The following is a 23515-nucleotide window of genomic DNA, read 5'->3' as shown; positions in this document are numbered from 1 at the left end:
TATTATAGCCTGGAGAGCTAGCTTCAACTGAAGTTCATGCAATGCTTCTACCATATTTTGTGATTTAGGCACTTTCAAAGATATGCTCAGGTTTAAGAAGAGGTAGCTGCCTTTCCACTCAAAGAAGGATCTGGTTTTTGTTTAGTTTTGTTGTAGTGGGATTTGAACTCAGTGCCTTGGGCTTGCCAAACAGGCACTTAACTAACCACTTGAGCCATGCCCTCAGTCCAATGCCTGTGCTTTTGAGGGACATTTCAGTTCTAGACCATAACAGATATGTTGGGACTTCAGCTTAACACTTCCTGTGCTAGCAATTTCTCAGTTATTAGAGAAAACCAATGTAAAGAAATAGATTTCGGAGTCCCCAAGGTGGCTCATTTTGGATCAAACTTAATTTTTTTGTCTTTTCCTTTCAGCTTGAAGGTTTTCTTGTACTGTTCTCCTGTTACCAAGGAGTTGCTGTTAACTAGCCCAAGATACAGATTCTGGGAGAAGCGAATAGTAAGTTTTGCTGTTTTGAATAATGTTAATTCTTCGGGAAGTAGGGGAGAAGTTTTAAGGGTAGATTGAAGAAAGCATTGGAATGATTCACAACGCAACTCTTTACCCACTACAGTGACCAAGTTAATTGAACAATTTAAGGGAGACATTTAGTCTTTTGTCACTCCACAGTTTAGGGAAAGTCAGCATTTAGATGTTGTTAATTTGTTTTTCTTCAAAAGTTTAACCTAGATCTTTTGCTTTGTTTATTTAGTCTTAAGGACCCTACATGTATTTTAAATATTTTACAATATAGAACATCATTAGTATAATTGCTCAGTCTGTTTATTCAGATCATGAGCTAAATCAGGAAAAATAAACATTTTATAGGTTAGTAATAAGAAAGGCATAAAAATGGCAGAATAAGAAAAGTAGAATGAAGCTAGGTGTGGTAGCACACACATGTAATCATGGGACACTGAGGCAGGAGGATCAAGAGCTTGCAGGCCAAGCTGATCTGCATAGTAAGACTGTCTTAAAAAATACAGAAGGAAGAAAAAGAGAAAAGAAAAAAATATAACTTTTTTTTCCCCTAGTCCTAAGGCTTGACCTTAGGGCTTTGGTTCTGTCCTTGAACTTTCTCTCTCCCTGCCCCCCACCCCCCCTCCCCAGGGCTAGCACTATGCCACTTAAGCCACTTCTCTGCTTGTGACTTTAGGGTGATTGACTGAAGATAACAGTCTCAAGGATATTCCCGCCAAACTGGCTTTGAATCACAATCCTCAGATTTTAGCCTCCTGAGTAGCTAGGATTACAAGCTTGAGTCACTGTGGGTCCTTGGCTCAGAGTAGATAACGTTTTTTCTTTTAAGAATTTACTTTAGGGGCTGGGAAGGTGGCTCAGTGGTAGAGCGCTTGCCTTGCATGCCTGAGACCCTGGGTTCGATACCTCAGCACCATATAAGCAAAAAGAAAAAAAAGCCGGAAGTGGCGCTGTGGCTCAAGCTAGGCTTGAGCTGAAGAGCTGAGGGACAGTGCCCAGGCCCAGAGTTCAGGCCCCATGACCGGACCCCAAAAAAAAAAAAAAAGAATTTACTTTATTGCTATTATAGAAGTGATATATAGAGAAGTCATTCCCTCCCTCCCATCTCCACCCACAAGTTCTATAGTTCACTTTCATCAATGTCCAGTGCACTCCACTGCTGTACTTTTTCGCCTTCCCTCCCACCTTCCCACAGATTTGCATGTGAATACACCATATATAAGGTAAAGAATTCAGTGTCATCAGAAAAAGAAAAGAACAAATAAAAAAAAGTCTTTTGTCAGAATAGATAACTTTTAATCTAGCAGAATGAAATAGAAAATGCATATATAGACAAGATTGTGCAGTTGAGTTGTTATTATAAATATGTGACATTGATTATTATAAAATCTATAATAGTCATTATTATGAATATGAGCAGATATAATACAAATCTTGATCAAGAGATGAGCTCTCAGCTGAGTTTTAATAACATAAGAAAGATCTATTACATTTTTTTATTTATTTGATTATTTATGTGCTATGTACTGCTGGTCTTGGGGCTTGACCTCAGGGCCTAGAGGCTGTGTCCCTGAACCTACTTTGCTCAAGGATAGCCTTCTACCACTTGACCATTGCTCTATTTCTAGTTTGTTAGTTTGTTTGTTTTTTGATAGTTAATGGGAGATAAGAGTTTTACAGACTTTCCTGCCTGGGCTGACATCAAACTTTGATCTTTACATCTCTTATACAAAGCTACCACCATTAATCTACAAAAGACGCAGATAAAGCACAGGCATGAATAAAGATTAAAATAGAATGAAAAGGAAGAAAATATGCCAAGCAGTATTTCAAAACATCTGAGTGATAATTTTTATATCTTAGGTAACTAGAGCTGAAGGGCAAAATCAGGCGGCGTTTGAAAGGTCAGGACTGTGGGGTTTGTTTTTGCAATTTACTGTAATTTCAGATCAGAACAATGTGACTATAGATGCAGTTGATAAAATGGTCTCATACAGTGAAAACTTACCAACACCTGCTGTGCCTCAGGCTTCTTCAGAGAAGGAGGGCCCGTGTGGGCCAGGGCTTAAAGAACTCTGTGAACTGTCACAGAGTACACAGATGTCATGGAGAGTGATTGATGTCAGACTGGTGAAAACTTTCAAGTTTCACCTCTCCCCTGCTGCCACACAGTTGGGCAAGCTGATATGTGTGTAAATCCCTACACATGCATGGATACACATGTGCATATGCAAACACACATGTATACATACACATCAATGTGAAGTTCAAACAAAGCCAACCCAGGCCAACCCCTTTGCCACAATAAAAACTTACTCTCAGCTGGGTGCTGGTAGCTCATGCTTGTCATCCTAGCTACTCAAGGAGGGTGAGATTTGAGGATTACAATTTGAAACAGCATGGACAGACAAATCCATGAGACTCTTCTCTACAGTTTAGCAGAAAAAAAGTGAAAAGTAGAGCTGTGGCTCAAGTGGTAGTATGCCAACCTTGAACAAAAAAAGGAAGCAAGGCTTTGGGTTTCAGCCCTAGTATTGGCTTGTGTGTGCATGTACACATACAAATGTCCACGTCAAAGGTATAAGACATTTAATCCATATTGCTAGATCACCTTGGTTTGCTTGTTTTTATTTTTTTTTGCCAGTCCTGTGGTTTGAACTCAGGGCCTGAGCACTGGAACTGAGTTTCTTTTTGCTCAAGTCTAGCACTCTACCACTTGAGCCACAGAACTACTTCAGCTTTTATTGTTTATGTGGTACTGAAGAATTGAACCCAGGGCCTTGTGCATGCTAGGCAAGCACTCTACTACTAAGCCACATTCCCAGCCAGATCACCTTAATGTTATAAATCTGCTCTCCAAGAATCACAGGGGCTGGGAATGTGGCTGAGAGGTAGGGTGCTCACCTAGCATGCACAAGGCCCTGGGTTCAATTCTTCAGTACCACATAAACAGAAAAACCTGGAAGTGGCCCTGTGGCTCAAGTGGTAGAATGTTAGTCTTGAGCAAAAGAAGCTCAGGGACAGTGCCCAGGCCCTGAGTTCAAGCCCCAGGACTGGCAAAAAAAAAAAAGAAAAAGAAAAAGAAAAAACCATCATAGCAGTTACAGTGATAGACTAAAAAACAAAGAATTGTCTCAGCAGTTTAAACTTTGGCCAACAGCCAAAAACCTGGCAAGCAAGCACACAGGACAGGCTACTCCCTATTTATCCCTAAGGAACCCGTAGCAGGCCCCGCCCTCTGCTTAGATTGCTTGGTGATTGGCTAGTTTGAATAGGGTAAAATGTATTTAGATAAGGTGATTTTGAAATAAGATTAACAGTAAACAAGTAATCTCAAAATATGCCCCCCTCACCCTCTGCTATTTCTTGTACTATCTAAGATGTGTCTTAATTCCATCTTGAAAAGAAACAAGTTTAAGACAAAAACCTAACATTTCAAAAATCCTTCCTTATCCAAAGCAGTTCTTTTCCTTAACAAGAGCCAAGCGACCAGGCCAAAGCAGGAACTTTTAAGCAACTTTTAAGAAAAGACAGTGTTTCTTATGCTTAATACAGGTTTTTGTTTTTGTTTTTGTTTTTTTGGTTGTGAGGCCTGACCTCTGGGCCTGGGCGCTGTCCCTCAGCTCTTCAGCTCAAGGCTAGTGCTCTACCACTTGAGCCAGAGTGCTACTTCCTGCCTTTTCTGTTTATGTGGTGCTGAGGAATCGAATCTAGAGCCTCATGCATGCGAGGCAAGCACTCTACCCCTGAGCCACTTCCCCAGCCCCAGTACTGGTATTTTTGCTTTATCATGTTTCAAACATAATGAAATCAAATTGCTCTGTGTGGAATCTATGTAACTTCTTCCCTTAGTTCCCTCTAGTCTGCAAAGCATGAAGAACTGAGAGCGTGCTCCATCTCGTATTTCAACAGGTATCAATTGAAATTGAAACTCCTACCCAGGTATCTTTGGTGGATGAAGCCACAGGCGAGGTAACTATGAATTGTTTTTGGATTTTCTTCTTACTGCAACAATGATAGAGTTGCTCTTTCTGACTTCGAATGCTCATTTAACTGTCCATTAAAATTATTAAACTTTCCGGGGGAAAAAAGCAACCAAGACATTTGTGATTGTTTTAGACCCTGTGAGCTGCTATCACAAATCTGCGGTAGGCTGGGCGTCTTGCATAATTCTGCTTCACAGAAGGCTGCTATGCACTGTGTTGTCCTGTAAGAGAGGGGCAGAAAGCTCCCCTTTAAAGGGCAGGTCCCCACATGCACCTCCATGTTTATTGCAGCACTGTTCACAATAGCTAGGATATGGAAACAACCCAGATGCCCCACCACAGATGAATGGTTCCAAAAATTGTGGTATCTATACACAATGGAATATTATGCAGCCATTAGAAATGACAAAATAATGGCATTTGCAGGGAAATGGATGGAGCTAGAAGAAATCATGTTGAGCGAGGTAAGCCAAGAGCAAAGAGACAAATGGTACATGATCTCCCTGATAAGCGGATGTTAAATCCAAAATGTTAGGTGATACGACAAAATTAACAGGACTTAAGAAACAAAGAACTCCCACTCATCTGCTCGAACCACTACTAAATAACCCCATGCTGCTGATCACATGTATGGTGTATATGAGTACACCATTATATGTTATAGACTATGATAGACAGTTTGCTCCAGGAAAGTTAGAATGAACTTGTGACTTTAAATGAGCATCATTATTCCACAATACTGTGAAATTTGGGAAATTATGTAATCACTTAATCACAATAAAAAAAAAAAACACCAGAAGTGGCGCTATGGCTCAAGTGGTAGAGCATGAGCCTTGAGCTGAATTGTTCAGGGACAGCTCCCAGGCCTAGAGCTCAAGCCCCAGGACTGACAAAAAAAAAAAAAAAAAATGAGAGGTATTTCGTGCGATTGTTTCTAACATATTTATAAGATTATGTCTTTGTTGCCTTGTATGTCCCTCACCCATGGTATAACCCCTGCTTTCACTATATATGATGTTGGTATATGTGGAGGGGAAGGGAAAAAACAAATTGTTAAAACAGGGATACAGGAGGACCCATTGCAACAATAAGATGTACAAGTCGTTATGTCGAAAAACGAACTTTACAACTTTGATGGGGGGGGACGGGGGCGGGGGGGGGGAAGCGAAGGGATGGGAAGGGGAAACAAAGGAGGAGGCTACAATGCTTGATAAGAAATGTGCTCATTATCTTACCCATGTAATTGTAACTCCTCGTACAGCATTTTCACAATATAAAAATATATTAAAAAAAATAAAAATAAAGGGCAGGTCCCCAGTTCAAGCCCCACAATTGACAAAAATAAATGAAAAAATAAAGTAAAATAAAACAAAGGGCAGTGACCCCACCAGGGAGGTCCTCCTTTCAGAACTGAGCCCCTTCCTCTGAACAGCCAGGTAAAATCACTTTGGGAGCTAGGAAAAATTTACCCTGTACATTCATTCAGTCCATAATAGTACTTACTGCCCACATTGAAAGATTTGAGCATGACATTATTATTATTTTTTGTTTTACCAGTTCACAATGGGAACTCTAGTTACTATGTGATGTAGTGGGCACATTTATTACCTTTTTTCACATATATATTTTTTATTGTAAAAATACTGTACAGAGGGGTTACAGTTACATGAGTAGGGTAACGAGTACATTTCCTATCAAGCATTGTTACCTCCTCCTTTCATTTATTACATTTTATTACAATTTTTAGGATGTGAAATAATGGTTAATATTTTTAAAGTGAATTTATTTCTCTTTCTTTTTTTTTTTGTCGGCCATGGGCTTGAACTCTGGGCCCGGTCGCTGTCCCTGAGCTCTTCAGCTCAAGGTGAGTGCTCAGCCACTTGAGCTACAGTGCCACATCTGGTTTTCTGGTGGTTAATTGAAGATAAGAGTCTCATGGACTTTCCTGCCCAGGCTAGCTTTAAACCTTGGTCCTCAGATCTCAGCCTCCTGAGTAGCTAGTGCCACCAGTGCCCAGCTCATTGTAACTTCTTTTTTTTGGGGGGGGGGGTCCGGTCGTGGGACCTGAACTCTGGGCCTGGGCGCTGTCCCTCAGCTCTTCAGCTCCAGGCTAGCGCTCTACCACTTGAGCCACAGTGCCACTTCTGGCTTTTTTCTTTTTGCTTATGTGGTGCTGAGGAATCGAACCCAGGGCCTCATGCATGCAAGGCAAGTGCTCTACCACTGAGCCACCTTCCCAGCCCTCATTGTAACTTTTTATTGAGTCATTCTTTTTTTACTTTTTTCTTTTTTTGTGCTAGTCCTGGGGTTTGAACTCAGGGCCTGGGTACTGTCCTTGAGCTTTTTTGCTCAAGGCTAGTACTCTACCACTTGAGCCATGCTCCACTGTTGCTTTTTAGTGGTTAATTGTAGAGAAGAGTCCTATAGACTTTCCTGCCTGGGCTGACTTCTAACTTTGATCCTCAGCTCTCAGCTTCCTGAGTAGCTAGGATTACAGGCGGTAAGCCACTAAGCACCTGGCTCAGACCACATTTTGTTTATCCATTTATTCATTGCTTGACCCACATTAAGATATATTATTGAGAGTTATCTGCTTTATTTATGTAAGTTTTGGTGATTACTTCAGTTGTTACGTTTTTCTTTTCAGAAGGAGGAGATTGTTGTGACTCTCTTACCAGCAGGTCACTGCCCAGGATCAGTTATGTAAGTGTGGCCCTCTATTTTGTTTCTTTACTATAGATAAACATGTATTTTATTTGTAGAAATCATGTTTTAGGATCTGAAAGATTGCTATGGGTAGGGAGATTTGGCCATTTTTCTGGCCAAGTTCAATCTCTAAATTGAACTTGGGAACTTTGGTGAAGGTTGAATTTGACATGTGGCTTTCTGCTTGGTGGCAGTCTTCAGTAGTTACTTCTCTAGTTATTTTGCTCAGTCTTAGCACCTGGAGCTTTCTCTTCAAGAATGAGATCCCCAGGTTTAATTTTGAGTGGAAACTTAACTCCAGGACACCCTAACTACATGTCAGTAGTATCTGCATTGTTACTTCTATCTCCATGTGTGTGTGTGTGATATACTGTTTTTTATAAAGGATGTGTGTAGTAGGAAGCACTTTCAGTGGATTTGGCAGGTAGAGTATGGGGACAGTAGACCTTGTTATCAGCTATCTATGGTTCCAAGAAGAGTACCAGTGAGGAAACCCCGCTCATGCTTAGGCTGCAGAGCTCAGTGGCGTACTGCGCGTGCGTGATTCATTTTCTCCCTCAGTGGCCCAAGTTCTGCTAAAGACATGCCACGGAGCTCAGAAATTCCACTTTATCACTTCATTTAATCGCATGCCCTTTCATCGTGTTTTTGGGGGGTGGGTGGGGTGCTGGTTGGTGTTTGGAAGGTAGATCTTCACACAGTTAAGGGCAGGGAAACACTGAGCAGATCACACAGAAGTTTAATTAGGCCGTCGCCCAGGGGACAGGAGCATCTTGCATCCGCGCAGCCGCCTCGCCCACCTGCAGGACTTAAAAATCACTGCTTTTCCCTCCTAGATGAGGGTTGGATGTAAATAATAAACATCTGAAGTATGTGTAGGGTCCTGTGCCTGCATACAGAATCACATTGACTCAAGCGTGGTGTATGCGGAGAGCACTTGCAGTGGTACAACTCCTTTGAACAAAGAACTCATCATCTAACAAAATGAATACCTGGAGGCTGAAGTGTGGGGTGTGTGTGTGGATGTGTGTGGGGTGAGATCAAGAGGAGGGGGCAGATGAATGGAGAGAGGAAGGGTGGGCGAAGGCAGTCATAATACTCATTGTACAGACGTGAAAATGGGACCAGGGATATTGAGGGCAGGGATGGATGGGTTTGGGGAGAGACTGAGGGAGAAGGGGGACAATGATCAAGATGCGTTGTACCCACAAACTGACATGTTGAATTGAAGCCCTTTGTACAACTATTTAAAGATAGTAAAAAAAAAATTGTTTTTGAAATGTCTTTTGATTTAAAAAAAAATTGGCTTTTTAGTGTGACTTGGTCAAAACCATGTATAATAAATCCATGCATAAGGCAGGCTTCCTGTTCTTCCTTCACTAGGACTTTGAGACTTGCAATATTTCCTCTTCAGGTTTTTGTTCCAGGGCAACAATGGAACTGTCTTATACACAGGAGATTTCAGACTGGCTAAAGGAGAAGCTTCTAGAATGGAGCTTCTGCACTCTGGGGGCAGGTACTGGACTTTTTCTACTTCTTGACTTTTTAAAGAAATTTTACTGCTTTTTTTTACCACCAAACACAAGCTTTTGTTCCTATTGAAAATCAAATATGGGCTCTGGTGTGGTGGCACATGCCTGTAATCCCACCCAGTTACTCAGGAGACAGAGGTAGAAAGACAAAGTTAGCATTCAATCTTAACTGAAAAACTGTAAAGCAAAGGAACTGTTGGCATGGCCTTGGAAGTTCAAGGCACTGTGTCAATTCCCTGGTGCTACAGAATGAAATGAAAAAATTGATTGTAATGATTAAATTGTTCAACTTGAAATGGGCCCATAGAACTTTCTGTGGGTTGATTGGAGTAGATGGCTTTGTCAAAATTGATTGGATCCTTCATTTAAAACCTATAGTGTGTTTAGAAAAGATTTCCCCATAAAATTGCTTAATGTAATTAGATTTCCAAATGGAACAGAGCTCCCTGTAAAATAATTTTACATGTAATTTATGTCACATGATATGTATGACTCACACGCTTTTTCTTTTTCAGGGTGAAAGACATCCAGAGTGTTTATTTAGATACTACTTTCTGTGACCCAAGGTTTTATCAAATTCCAAGCCGAGTAAGTCTGCCTGGGGAAATGGTTGATGGCTGGGCATCGCTGTGTTGTGTCTAGCTGGATAAGTGTGGGATGATGGGTGCTACTTGTGTTGGAGAGAGAGGGATGGGGTAAGGTTCTTCAGAGTGTTCAGTGTTTCCTAAAACTCCTATGTAGGAGGAGTGCTTAAGTGGAATCTTAGAGCTGGTTCGAAGCTGGATCACAAGGAGTCCGTACCACGTGGTGTGGCTGAACTGCAAGGCAGCGTATGGCTATGAGTATCTATTTACCAACCTCGGTGAAGAACTTGGGGTCCAGGTACTGTGGCCTTTGCTCTTCCCTTCCATCCTCCCTACTTCATCCTCCTTTCCTGTCCCCCCTCCTCCCCTCCCTATCTCTCCCTCTCTGCCTTCCCCTTCTCCTGTGTCCATGAGTAATTTCTGGTCACCTGCTTCTATTGGTTATTTCCTGCAGGTGCATGTGGACAAGCTGGACATGTTTAGAAATATGCCCGACATCCTCCACCATCTCACAACAGATCGCAGCACTCAGGTCCATGCGTGTCGGCATCCAAAGGTACTGTGTGTGTGTGAATGAGTACTTCCTATTTTTCTCAGCGTCCCTGCAGGGCAGAAACCTTCCTGTATATCAAGGACTCATAGATTCTGGTTATTTTTTTCTTGGGTGCTGTCAAGGCTGGCACTCTACCACACTTCTACTGAAGGCTTCTTGGTGGCATAGAGTCTCATGAAATAGTCTTCCCTGAGCTAGGTTCAAACCATGATTCTCATATCTTGCCTCCTGAGTTGCTAGAATCACAAGCATGAGCCACAGTGCATGGAGAGATTGTTTTGAGATTTTTCATAATCCTAAGGTGTTAGGTGGAAATCAAACATCTATGTATAACTGTATCCCATGAACATATGCTTCAGGATTAATAATAGGCAAACTCTGAGTTCTTCTTTGTAATGAAATTTAGTCTGAGACATTTATTTGTAATAAAAGTAGTTACATGGTATAGCCTACAACTTATATGTTCATGTTCCACTACTATTTTTTGTTGTTGTTGGTCATGGGGCTTGAACTCTGGGCACGTGAACTACAGGGCCACTTCCAGTTTTCTGGTGGTTAATTGGAGATTTAAAAAAAAAAAAACCTTAAAAAAAAACCTTTTAGTTTTATTTTGAAAGCTTTTTTAATTTTTTGTCAGTCACGGAGCTTGAACACAGGGCCCAGGTGCTGTCCCTGAGCCTCTGTGCTCAAGGCTAGTGCTATTTCTGGCTTTTTCTGAGTAATTTATTGGAGATAAGAGTCTCTCGTAGACTTTCCTGCCTGGTCTGGCTTTGAATGGTGATCCTCAGATCTCAGTCTCCTGAGTAGGTAGGATTACAGGTCTTAGCCACTGGCACCTGGCTTTAAAAAACCTTTTTAAGTAGTAAAGTTGACAGATTTGTTCAAAGAAGATGATTGTCTTCAGCACAGAAAACCTTTTACACCAGGATAGTTCTGTCACATAACTGCAGTCTGATTCCCTGACTCAGGAACTTTAGCATCAGTATAGTACTAGTAGTAGCTAGAGTGCAGAGTTCCTATTCAGACTTCCCCTGCTGTCCTTTATAGATTTTGAAGAGAGGAGCCATCCAGGAGTTCACTAAGGGTCATACATTGCTGTCAGTCTGCCTTGAATGGTCTCTGGATCCGGTGTCCAGCCTTTTTCTTTTTCATTCTGAATTCGGAACCGTCCAGCCCAATCATCTTTCAAAATGTTTCTCAAGTTGGAATCACTCATTTGTTTCCCTCATGTCTGAAAACTTAACCTACATTTATATAATTTTACAATTATGTAAGTTGGCAAATGATATTGAAAATTGTAATATGTGTTCTTCTTCTTTTAGGCAGAAGAATATTTTCATTGGAATAAATTACCCTGTGGGATGATTTCCAAAACTAAAGTTCCATTGCACACAATCAGTATTAAGCCATCCACCATGTGGTTTGGAGAAAGAACCAGGAAAGCAAATGTAATTGTGAGGTAAGAAAGCAGTGACACAGGGCACTGGTGGCTCACACCTGTAATCCTACCTACTCAGGAGGCTGAGATCCCAGCGTTATGATTCAAAGCCACCTAGGGCAGAAAGTCTGTTAGACTCTTGTGTCCTTTAACCAGCAAAAAGCTAGAAGTGGAGCTGTGGCTCAAGTGGTAGAGGGCCAGCCTTGAGCAGAAAAAACAAAGCAAGAGCTTAAGTCCCTAAGGTCAAACCCTAGTACCAGCATAAAAACAAACAAAAATTTAAAAAGGAAGGGGATATGCTCTAATTCTAGGAAATAATTTCTTTTAATTCACAACTTAAACTAAAGGGATGTTACTTCCAGTTCCATACTAGGCGATATACCCAGAAGTCTGTTGTAGTGAGAAGATGAGATATGATGGTTGGAGGCCCAGGGAATCTAAGTGCTGTCTGTGAATTAGAGTTGTTGATAGAGAGCGTGGAATTCATTGGAAAGAGGCCTTTCCAGTGATCATACCTGAGCGGTGTTGAGTTGTTTAGAATGTTGGAGAACAGATTTCTACTTTAGAAAATGTTTACTCCTGTCCCAAGAAGTTGTTTCTGGTTATTTTATGGTGTTATCCTGGAATAGCCTAAATGGGAAAGGCGTTGAATTTGGTTCAGTTTTTTTCCTCAGTGAGTTTTTTTAAAATGTCGGTTGTGGGGCTTGAACTCGGCCTGGGCACTGTTCCTTAGCTCTTCAGCTCAAGGCTAACACTCTGCCACTTGAGCCACAGTGCCACTTCTGTTTTTTTGGTAGTTAATTGGAAATAAGAGTCTCACGGACTTTTCCTGCCTGGGCTGGCTTTGAACTGTGATCCTCAGATCTCAGCCTCCTCAGTAGCTAGGATTACAGGTGTGAGCCACTAGCACCCTGATTTCAGTGACTTTTATTTTTTTTTTTTTTAGATTCTTGAAACACTTTACCATTTGTTTTCCAGGAAAAATACAACCACCACACATCAGAAAACTATAAGTGCATTTAATTATAATCTCATTAGTATTGAATATGGTTTAATCTTTGCTGATGTTATTTGGAAAATGGTATTACATTATCACAGTATTTATTTGTGAAGAACACTTCTGCATACTTATTAGTCAATGCTTTCTCTTTTGAAACTAGTAATCAATCACATCTTTCCTTTTCAACTCTAATAATGTATTCATTCACTTGCTCAACTATTATTATTATTATTATTATTATTATTATTATTATTATTATTATTATCTATTTGGTGCTTGTCCTGGGGCATGAACTCTGGGCCTGAGCACTGTTCTTGAGCTTTTGTGCTCAAGGCTAGTGCTCCACTAGTTGAGCTACAGCTCCACTTGTAGCTTTTGTTGCTTAATTGTAGGTAAGAGTCTCACAGACTTTCCTGCCTGGGCTGGCTTTGAACTACAATTTCAGATCTCAGCCTCCTAAGTGGGTAGGATTACAGATGTGAGCCACTTGTACCTGGCCTATTTTTTTAATTGTTATTATAAAAGTGATTTACAGAGGGGTTTATAATTATGTAAGTTGGGTAAAGAGTACATTTCTTTTTGGACAGTGACACTTCTTTTGTTTCTTAAGGAAAAAACTTGTTTCCACTTCCTGGAATTCACTTTGATACATGTCTTATATGATCAGAGGCACAGTCACTGATGTTTTCGTGTTGTGTGTGTGTTTGCTTTAGGACGGGGGAGAGTTCCTACAGAGCCTGCTTCTCCTTCCACTCCTCCTTCAGTGAGGTAAGGGGCTCCCCTAGCTCAGGCCTGAGCTGTTATGCAGCATTCAGGGTGAGAAGGCTTCCTTCATGTCTGTTCATTGATCTCCTTTCCTTTCAGATTAAGTTTTAGAAACAGGTGATTCTTCTTGTGCATGGATTCCGTACTTATTTGTTTGCTGATTTATGACACATCTGTCAACTCCACATCAATATTTACAGTGCTTTAGGCATTCCGTACTTATTTGTTTGCTGATTTATGACACATCTGTCAACTCCACATCAATATTTACAGTGCTTTAGGCATCTTGGCAGACATAGTGAAAATGTGGACCACTTGATAACACATGTGATTGGCAGCACCAGTTGAACCAGGTGACACAATGCCTTTTTTTTTTTTTTTTTTTTGCTGGTCCTGGGGATTGAAATCAGGGCCTGGGCACTGTCCCTGAGCCTCATTGTACTCAAGGCTAGCACTCTACCACTTGAGCCACAGTACCACTTCTGACTTTTTCTGAGTAGTTTATTGGAGATAGGTGTCTCACAGACTTTTCTACTAGGGCTGGCTTTGAACTTCAGTCCTCAGATCTTAGCCTCCTGAGTAGCTAGGATTACAGGCATGAGCCACCAGTGCCTGGCCATTGTCTTCTTGTTTTAGCTTTTTGTATTACAAACAAGGGTTCTTTTTGTAATCTAATGAATGCCATCATTTTCAAGTGTTTTTTTTTTTGTCAGTCATGGGACCTGAACTCTGGGCCTGGTTGTTGTCCCTCAGCTCTTCAGCTCAAGGCTAGTGCTCTACCACTTGAGCCACAGTGCCATTTCGGCTTTTTCTGCTTATGTAGTGCTGAGGAATCAAACCCAGGGCCTCATGCATGCAAGGCAAGCACTCTACCACTGAGCTACCTCTTCCCAGTCCATTTTTCAAGTGTTTATGCTTTTTATTTTTCTGTCAGTCATGGGACTTGAACTTAAGGCCTGGGTGCTTTCCCTGAGCTTTTTTGCTCAAAGCTAGCTAGCACTCTACCATTTGACCCACAGTGCCACTTCCAGTTTTTAGGTGGTTAATTGGAGGTAAGAGTCTCTTGGACTTTGCTGCCTGGGCTAGCTAGGATTCTAGGTATGAGCCACCAGCACCTGGCTTTTTAAATTTTTTTAATTTATTATTATAAAGGTGATATACAGAGGGGTTACTTGCAGGAAATGAGTATATTTCTTTCTGGACAGTGCCATCCCTTCCAGTTTTCCCTTCATGATCTTGTGTTTGTTTGTTTTTTTCCATTTCCTAGAATTCATTTCAATCAACAATTTTATACTATCAGATGCACACACCTTGTTTTCTTATTTGCATTCTAGTTAACTCAGTTATAGTTAACTCACCTGAAAGATTTGTTAAATATGAGCATCTGACTTTTTTGGAGGAGACAAGGAGATTCTATACTGAAAATATGGAATCTTTGAGTCCCATTAATCAGGGGCCTGTAGCCCTTCCTGCGGAGCAGATCCCCTGAGTGGAGTTGGAGTGTCCTGGCCCCCAAGACCTGCTGCAGCTCTGTGTTGCAGCAAATTTGGAGAGGGGCCCCCAGTGTTGCCTCTTTTTCTCAAGAGGTTTCCGGATGATGTCCCATGTGTAGCCAGCACCAAGAACCACAACCATACAAATTTTGCTTCGCTTTCCCATGGCTTCCTCTTAAGCCTTCTTCAACACCCCAGATTTTCACTGTAGAGATTAATTGTTCCTTTTATGTTCCCTCTAGATAAAAGATTTCTTGAGCTACATCCGTCCTGTGAATGCATATCCAAATGTCATTCCTGTAGGTATAACTCTGGATAAAGTTAAAGAAATGTGAGTAGTTCCTACTTGTGGGCCATGCCGCTCCCTTGCTGGGTTTTGTCTAGGAGACAAAAGGGTGCTTTTGCCTCCAAGTTTAAAAATGTAGAACCTATTTCTTTCATTCATTTCCATGTTTCCTTTCCATTCTTTGCATAGCTGAATGTCCAGGGAGTGTTGCCATGTTGTCCTCAGTTGAGTCTTAGCTCCACCATTTCCTTATGTGACTTGGTCAGACAAGATGGCAATTTAACTGACAGACAAAAGAGGCCTAATGTTGAGAACCAAATATGCCATAAAGGGTTAAACTTGAACATACGATGGAGTGGTTGTTAAATGCGTGCCCCCTAGCTTATATTTCTACCGAGCAATTGTGTGGTAGGCAGAGAATGACCTCCATTTGCACAAAGAAGTGGTAGCACAGCAGAGGTTCTAGAAGGTTCCAGGAGATGGATATGAACAGGGATTGTAGGATGTGGAGGCCTTGTGGTGGGCAAGGGATCTTTGAGGCTCTCTACAGGTGGGATGTTAGGTTTTTTGCTACCTGGCAGAAGCAAGCAGGTGCAATGAGAGGAAAACCCCTTCAAATCTTACTTCTGTGTCTTAGCTTTCAGCCTGTGGCTCTAGAATGAGATAAAATTTGTTAGATTCCTGCAAGATGTAAATAAATCCCATTGAGTAGGATTTGGGAAACAGCAGAGTTTTGTGAATGCCAGAGGCCATTGTCTTACTGTTTTAGGATAGGGTCCTACTGGTCTGTGTTGTAAGAGCAAAGATCAAAGGTTTGTTTTAGTCTACTAGGAATTCCTTCACCTCTGCCAATTCTACTGGTTTGTATTCAAGGACTTGTATTTACCACTTATATACCGAAGTCATGTTGTCATTATTATTATTAAGCATTATTTTCAGTGTTTAAAAGTAGTGGTACACTGGGTACTGGTGCTTCACACTCACAATCCTAACTATTCAGGAGGCTAAGATCTGAGGATTATGGGCAGGAAAGTTCATGAGACTTTAATCTCTAGTTAACCCCCAGAAAGCTAGTTAACCCCCAGAAAGCCAGAAATGACGCTGTGTGTCAGAAAGTGGGAGAACACTAGCCTTCAGCAAAAGAACTCAAGGACAGAGCCCAGGCCCTGAATTAAAGGTGCACAAGGGACAAAAAATAAAAAATAACAATAGAAAAGTAGTGGTGTGTTTTCTCCTGTGCCATTTTTTCTAAGATCTATAAGTGATGTTTGCCTCCTAGCAGCTCTTCCCAAAGGAAACATCAAATATTCTCATTAATTTCAGCTTAAAGCCTTTATGTCGGTCTTCCCAAAGCACTGAACCAAAGTATAAACCCCTTGGAAAGCTGAAGAGAGCTAGAAAAATCTACCTAGATTCAGGTAAGAATGGTCCTGGGTTCAGTGTTGTGGATTTCCTGCAAAGACTGCTTCTCAGAGTGTTCTGGTTTGTGAATGTGACCTTGACAATTAAAAAAAAAAAAAAAAGAGTAAAGGAGTTTGCCAAACCCTGGTAGCTCATGCCTGTAATCCTATCTCAGGAAGCTGAGATCTGATGATTGCTGTTTGAAGCCAACTTGTGTAGGAAAGTCTGTGAGACTCTAATCTCCAATAAACTAATCAGAAAAAGCCAGAAATAGCACTGTGGCTCAAGTGGTAGAGCACTAGCCTTGAACACAAAGAAGGCTCAGACAGCGCCCAGGCTTTGAGTTCAAGCCCCAGGACCAGGAAGGAAGGAAGGGTGAAGGAGTTAAAACTCCTGGAGGAGTCTACAATAAGTAAGTTTTGGCCAAATAAGTGAATTGGCAGCTTTTGAAAGGGACAAATTCTCTGAAACAGCCAAAATTACTCAAGAACATAACTTGACTACTTAGTCCTATTACTATTAAAGACACCAAATTTGTAGTTAAAACTTTTCCCCAGTGAAAATCTTGGTCTAGGTAAATTCTACAATGCTAATTCACCATAAGCTTTCCCAGAAAACAGGATAGAGGAACACTTCACAACAAATGCAGCAGTGTTCTGATACCAAACTATACAAGGTTCGTCAGAATATCTTAAAATAAGAGGACTTTTAATTTGTCTTTGATGAAGAGCAGAACCTCTATTCTGTGCAGTTCCAACAATTAAAAACATAGGTAATGCTACAAATGAAATGATCATTGAAAGCACAAGCTGACTCCCTTTCCCTTTATCTTGTCTTTGTCTTGTACACCTGTCTCACGTGCTCCACAGAGGAGGAAGATGATCTCTTTGACCCCCTGCCAGTACCTTTAAGGCACAAGGCTGCACACCCAATAACTCTTGAGCCTGGGGTATTTCCAATGACTGCACTATCACAAAACCAGCCAGAGAAACTGATGCAAAGCATCGAATGCTGCAAAGCAGAGAGTATTCAAAGCTCTTCTTTGGCCAACTTTATAGACTGTGAAGAATCCAACAGTGAAAGTGAAGAAGAATCAGAAATCCCACCTACACTGCCTAGAGCTCTGGGCTCTGAAGAATTTCCCCAGCAGAGTGCTGATGTGGATGTACCACAATGGGAAGTATTCTTTAAAAGAAATGATGACATCACAGATGAGGGTTTGGAAATTTTCCCTTCTTCCACAGAGACAGGGGGCTCTCAGTCACCCAAGCTTTTCAGCGACTCTGATGGGGAATCAACCCATGTTTCCTCCCAGAATTCTTCTCAGTCAACACATATAACAGAACAAGGAAGTCAAGGCTGGGATAGCCAGTCTGATACTGTTTTGTTATCTTCCCAAGAGAAAAACATAGGGGATTTTACCTCTTTGAACAAAGGTGTCAAGAAAGCAAAAGCCAAAGAGAACATTCCTGTCTCACAGATGGAACAAAATGTACTCTTCCCAAAGGACATTCACTCTGATGTTAAGAGCAGAGAGCAGGAAACAAGCATAGTTCCTAGTGTGGAAGGACCAACTATTGTGAGCGATGAGGAACAGCTACCTGTGGAAGAAAGGTTGCTGAGTCTTAGCTCAAGTGCAGATTCACAGAATTCCTCTGACTTTGAAATTCCCTGCACTCCAGAAGCTGAGTTACCTAGACAAGAACACTTACGTTATTTATATGAGAAACTGGCAAAAGGTCAGAGTATAGTAGTTGACAAAAGAAAATGCTCACTTTTAGATACTTAAGAGTTAAAACACTGTCCTACAACAGTCATTAAAAATATTTCACAAAATGGTAAGTTACAATGAGTCAAAATTTTCAAGTCAGCCGGGTGCCAGTGGCTCACACTTGTAATCCTAGCTACTCAGGAGTCTGAGATCTGAGGATCGAGGTTCAAAGCCAGCCTGGGCAGCAAAGTCCATGAGACTCTGATCTACAATAAACCACCAGAAAACTGGAAGTGGCGCTGTGGCTCAAGTGAACTGAAGAGCTGAGGGACGGTGCCCAGGCCGAGTTCAAGCCTTCAGCACTGACCAAAAAAATTATTTTTCAAGTCATTTTTTAAAGGAAGGATATACAGGGAAACATGAAAAAGAACAGAGGAAGGAAATAAACACCTAAAATGATAGAACTACATCTGAAAAAGTAATTACACTAGCTGGATGCTGGTGGCCCATGCCTGTACTCCTAGCTACTCAAGAGGTTGAGATCTGAGGTTTGTGGTTCAAAGCCAGCCGGGGCAGGGAAACTCTATGAGGCTATCATCTCCAATTAACTACCAGAAAACTAGAAGTGGCACTGTGGCTCAAGTGGTAGAGTGCTTGCCTTGAGCTGAAGAGCTCAGGGACAGTGTCCAGGCCCAGAGTTCAAGCCCCATGAGTGACAAAAACAAAAAACAAAAAAAATTACACTAAATATAATTACTACACACTAATGAAAAAACAGACTCAGGGATAGAACTAGAGCCCACCTATGTGATGTCTACAAGAAACTTAAACCAAGTGATGAAGTTAAAAAAGGGATAGAAGAAAAAGCATATCATATAAACATTTAAAGAGAAGTGGCTATATTATCAGATAGTTTCCTAATGACATAAGGTCCGCTTCATTAAGAAAACATAATAATCCTAAATGTGTATGCTTTAACAGTTTCAAATACATGGAGCCAAACCAGCTGAGAAATTTAAGCTCAATATATTAATATACTTCTCTTAGTAAGAGAACTAGTATATATACAAAAAATAAGAATTGAGTGAAACTATTGACCAGCTAGACGTAACTGAAATTTAGAGAACACTCCAACATCTTTTGGAAGTATGAATAGAAAATTCATCACATTACATATCCTCAGTCATGAAAAATAGTTTAGGAGAATTAACTTGAATCTATTACAATAAAACTGTTGGTTCTAGGGGAGGAAAATCAGGATCTTATCTCAAAAGATGTTGGACCTCTTTAAAATAATTTTATTATTAAAGTTTTGTGGAGAGATATTAGCAATTCATAAGTCAGTTAATGACATGCACAATGTTCCCCCCTTTGCTTACTGTTGTACCTCTTAAAAAACCTTGGAGCTGGGTGAGGGTCTACAAGCTTGTAATCTCAGCTATTCAGGAGGCTTAGGCAGCAGGATCTTAAGTTCTAGGCCAGCCAGGGCAACTTAGCAAGATCTTGGTATGAATAGGGTGATAAAAATAGAACAATTAGGATGGTTGAGAATTAAATGGCTAGACTGGCTGGAGCTTAGCATCTACACAAGACAAGTGTGCATAGGTGAGCAAACTGGTGAGCAAGCTGACTGATAAAAAAGCTGAATCTGGGTGTCCATCCCAAGATGAAGGTGAAGAAATGCTCGCTCAGTCTTGAGTTTGCACTGCAAGGCAAGGCAAGGTACAGAGGCTAGAGCTGAGTCTGTCTGAGTCTCCACTCTGAGACAAGGAAGGGTGAAGAAGTGAGCAACCTGGCTGCCTAGAGCTCAGCATCTGGGCCTGCCCCTCGTCAATGAGGAGCACTGGAGTGTGTGAGCTAGATCTACAGAGCACCTAACCTGGTTGGCTATGCACAAGTGGCAGACACTGTTTGTCCTTTATCTTCCAAAACATTCAACTGGAGGTCTAGGAAGAAAACAAAACTTCAGTACAGTCAAGCCAGAGCTATCACTGGATTCCCTGAGCCAGGCAAAGCTGAGGCATTTAGAGGGGCAGTGATTAAGCACTAGTTGGCTCAGACTTCTGCCACCCAATCCCTTTTTGCTGTCACATTCTGGGAACTACCCCACGGAATCCAGGCAGAGTAGCTCAACTTTGGAGTTGCTGCTATTAAGCAAGATCTTCCTTGCCTCACTCCAGCTGGTGACCCTAACCTAGGCCTAAACTGCAGGCAGAAATCTAAGGACCACCCAGGTGCCAGTGGCTCACACCTGTAAGCTTAGCTACTTAGAAAAGGTTGAGATCTGACAATCATGGTTTGAAGCCAGTACAGGCGGAAAGTCCGTGAGACACTTATCTCCAATAAACTATGCAACAGTCAGAAGTGTGCTGTGGCTTAAATGGTTGAGCATTAGCATTGAGCAAAAAGGCTCAGGGACAGTGTCTGGTCCCTTGAGTTCAAACCCCAGGGCTGGCAGAAAGAAAAAAACTAAGGACTAGAGACTAGAGGAAATCATTATATTGCTACAGTGCAGCATTCACTTAACAAGGAAAAAATAAATTTAAAAATATTTTTAAAATCTTCTATATTGTCATCTCTTTACTCTATCTTTTGTTTATAAATTGTTCATCAGGTGCTTTATTCTGTCTCCTCCTTTTTCCTTGTTTTCTATCCCTTTGCAACCCTTGACAACAACACCTTTTAGAAGAATTGAAATACAGGAACTGGAGGCACATCTTAAGTGGTAGAGCACCACCAGACTTGAGCAAAGAAGTCAGGTGAGAGCATGAGGTCTAGTTCAAGTCCAAGTGCTGACATACAGAAAATTGAAATACATTTGTGCACATTAGTATATTAACTGCAGTGCTCAAAACTTCACTATCAAGCCGGGTGCCGGTGGCTCATACCTGTAATCCTAGCTACTCAGGAGGCTGAGATCTGAGGATTGCAGTTTAAAGCCAGCCCGGACAGGAAACTCCATGAAATTCTTAATCTCCAATAAACCACCAGAAAACTGGAAGTGGTGCTGTAGCTCAAGTGGTAGAGCACTAGCCTTGAGCTGAAGAGCTGAGGGACAGCGCTCAGGTCCAGAGTTCAAGCCCCATGACCGACAAAAACAAGACAAAAACCTTCACTGTCTTCATGTTTCTTCCCTCACCTCATTTTTCCTAATTTTATAACTCCTACTCAAATAAAACTTTATTTTTCTAACCCTCCACTGTGCCATTAGAGAATGATAGTTCCATTTATATATAACATGATTGGTTGTATAGATAATATTGCCAATGGTATATTATACTTCATGTATGTATCTGGTTTGTTGAAATGGTGAATTGTTATTTCTGAATTAGACCCCCCTAGTGGTGAGAAGTGGATGCTAATCCTGCCAATACTAGTCTTGCCAGGACATATGAAACAATTCAGTGGAAAGACTTCAGGTTACTAAAGGCTGCCAGCCAATGAATTGACTACAGATGACCAAATACCAAAGTAGAAACACAAAATATGAGAAAAGAAACATGATATGAAAAAATTCAACAGTCACACAAGAAAGGATCAGAATGATAGTGGATTAAAGGAAATCTCAATTACTCAGGACTATGGCAAGAATGATCAATGAGATGAAAGAGGACATGCATAAATGTCCAAAAATATAAAATACAAGAAAACAAAAGACATAGAAATTTAATTCAGAGATGATACAATTAGAAGTGGCAAGTAACCTATAAAGTCAAGTCCATCAGAATAACAGCAGATTTCTGAACAGAAACCATTAAAGCAGGGATGGAACTCATTCCATTTTAAGTGCTGAAGTAACTAGTATCCTAGATAACTATTTAGCAAACCTATCATTCATAAATGTAAAATAAAACCCTTCTGTGATGAACAGAAACAAGTGATTTATGACCCCTAAAGCACTGCAGAAGATACTCAAAAGGAAACCTATACACCAAAGATGAAGATAGGGGCTGGGAAGATGGCTCAGTGGTAGAGTGCTTGCCTTGCATGCCTGAGGCCCTGGTTTCAATTCCTCAGCACCACATTAACAGAAAAAGCCAGAAGTAGCACTGTGGCTCAAGTGGTAGAGTGATTGCCTTGAGCTGAAGAGCTGAGGGATAGTGCCCAGGCCGAGTTCAAGCCCCACGACTAACAACAACAACAAACAAAAAAAATGAAGTTACATGAAAATACAGAGGGGAAAAAAAATCACACCAGATGAGTAGATAAGCAAGTGAAAAGCAGGACTCATGCTACAGTAATAGCAGGAATTACTCTATATCTTTCAATACCAATTCTGAATGCTGTCATCTCAGTTTTCCCAGAGTCTGGTGAGTTGGAGTAAAAAGCAAGACCACCATTTACTGCATACAAGAACCAAATCTCACTGGGAAAAAAAAAAACAACCACACACATACAAAACCAAAAAGGTGGAAAAATGTCTTCCAAGCAAATGGACTCTGGAAACAGTCCATTGATAGGTATACTTTGATCAAAGTACATATCAAGTCAACATTAGAAGACTGACCATTTCATACTAATAAAGAAAGATCGTGAAGTTGTTAACATATGTGTACCAAATATAGCTCACCAAACTTCATTAAACCAACACTAATAGATTTAAAAGCACAGATAGACTCCCCAACACAATACTAGGGGAATTCACCTCCTCACACTCACACACAACAAAATATCAGTTAAAAATCAACAAACTTCAGAATTCAGTTGGAAGTAAGCTGGGTGCCAGTGACTCATGCCTGTAATCTACCTACTCAAGAAGCTAAGATCTAAAGATTTTGGTTCACAGCTAGCTCAGGCAGAGTCTTACCTCCAGTTAATCACCAAAAAGCCAGAAGTTGAGCTGTGATTCAAGTGTTAGTGCACCAGCCTTGAGCAAAAAGAAGCTTAAGGGCAGTGCCCAGGCCCTGAGTTGAAGCCCCAGGACTGGCACAAACAAACAACAAAAAAGTCATGTATGGTTTTAGGCCTAGACGCTGTGCTTTTTTTTTTTTTCGTCACTTGTTGGGGCCTCTGGGTGCTGTTCCTCAGCTCTTCAGCTCAAAGCTAGTACTCTACCACTTGAGCCACAGCATCACTTCTGGCTTTTTTTTCTTATGTGATGTTGAGGAATCAAACCCAGTGCCTCATGCATGTGAGGCAAGCACTCTACCACTGAGCCAACTTCCCAGCCCCAGCAGAATGATCTTGACCATGTTTAAGTTACTCAATCAGGCCAGGCACTGGAGCATCACACCTATAATCCTAGCTACTCAGGACGCTGAGATCTGAGGAATGCAGTTCAAAGCCAGCTGGGGGGGCAAAGTCTGTGACTCTGATCTTCAACTGAGCTATGGCTCAAGTGGTAGAGCACTAGCTTTAAGCAAGAGCTCAGGGACAGCGCCCAGGCCTTGAGTTTCAAGCTCTAAACCAAAACCAAAATAAAAACAAACTTACACAACCATCCAAAGCCTGTTACCTTCTGTGTAATATAAGAATGAAAAAAAAAATCTTGGGAGATTTATAAGAAGTACATGAGAATATGACTAAAGAGTACAAACC

General features: G+C 41.1%; 2 protein-coding genes across 10 annotated transcripts in view; one reads left to right on the top strand and one right to left on the bottom strand.

Moving 5' to 3' along the window:
• Suv39h2 (SUV39H2 histone lysine methyltransferase) overlaps nucleotides 1-23515 on the bottom strand; it is a 54212-nt gene that overhangs the window by 5962 nt on the left and 24735 nt on the right. The window lies entirely within an intron of this gene.
• Dclre1c (DNA cross-link repair 1C) overlaps nucleotides 1-23515 on the top strand; it is a 27877-nt gene extending 4362 nt beyond the window's left edge. The window contains exons 3-14 of one of the 4 annotated variants that reach the window (XM_069990404.1): nucleotides 417-501; nucleotides 4435-4494; nucleotides 7156-7211; nucleotides 8629-8730; nucleotides 9262-9334; nucleotides 9488-9628; nucleotides 9785-9886; nucleotides 11206-11342; nucleotides 13035-13089; nucleotides 14822-14910; nucleotides 16189-16283; nucleotides 17136-23515. In XM_069990404.1, the coding sequence (XP_069846505.1) occupies nucleotides 417-501; nucleotides 4435-4494; nucleotides 7156-7211; nucleotides 8629-8730; nucleotides 9262-9334; nucleotides 9488-9628; nucleotides 9785-9886; nucleotides 11206-11342; nucleotides 13035-13089; nucleotides 14822-14910; nucleotides 16189-16283; nucleotides 17136-18055 (1915 nt within the window). In that variant the 3' untranslated portion in view covers nucleotides 18056-23515. Of the gene's footprint in view, nucleotides 1-416; nucleotides 502-4374; nucleotides 4495-5695; nucleotides 6373-7155; nucleotides 7212-8628; nucleotides 8731-9261; nucleotides 9335-9487; nucleotides 9629-9784; nucleotides 9887-11205; nucleotides 11343-13034; nucleotides 13090-14821; nucleotides 14911-16188; nucleotides 16284-17135 lie in introns of those variants that run through there. The other 3 variants (XM_069990406.1, XM_069990407.1, XM_069990405.1) reach the window with 3 other exon arrangements.

The sequence above is a fragment of the Dipodomys merriami genome, unplaced genomic scaffold (assembly GCF_024711535.1).
Source record: "Dipodomys merriami isolate MVZ:Mamm:240054 unplaced genomic scaffold, mDipMer1.0.p SCAF_4, whole genome shotgun sequence".
Taxonomy (NCBI): Eukaryota; Metazoa; Chordata; class Mammalia; order Rodentia; family Heteromyidae; genus Dipodomys; species Dipodomys merriami.
Note: the sequence above shows the minus strand (reverse complement) of the source record. Positions and strands in the feature narration are given on the sequence as shown.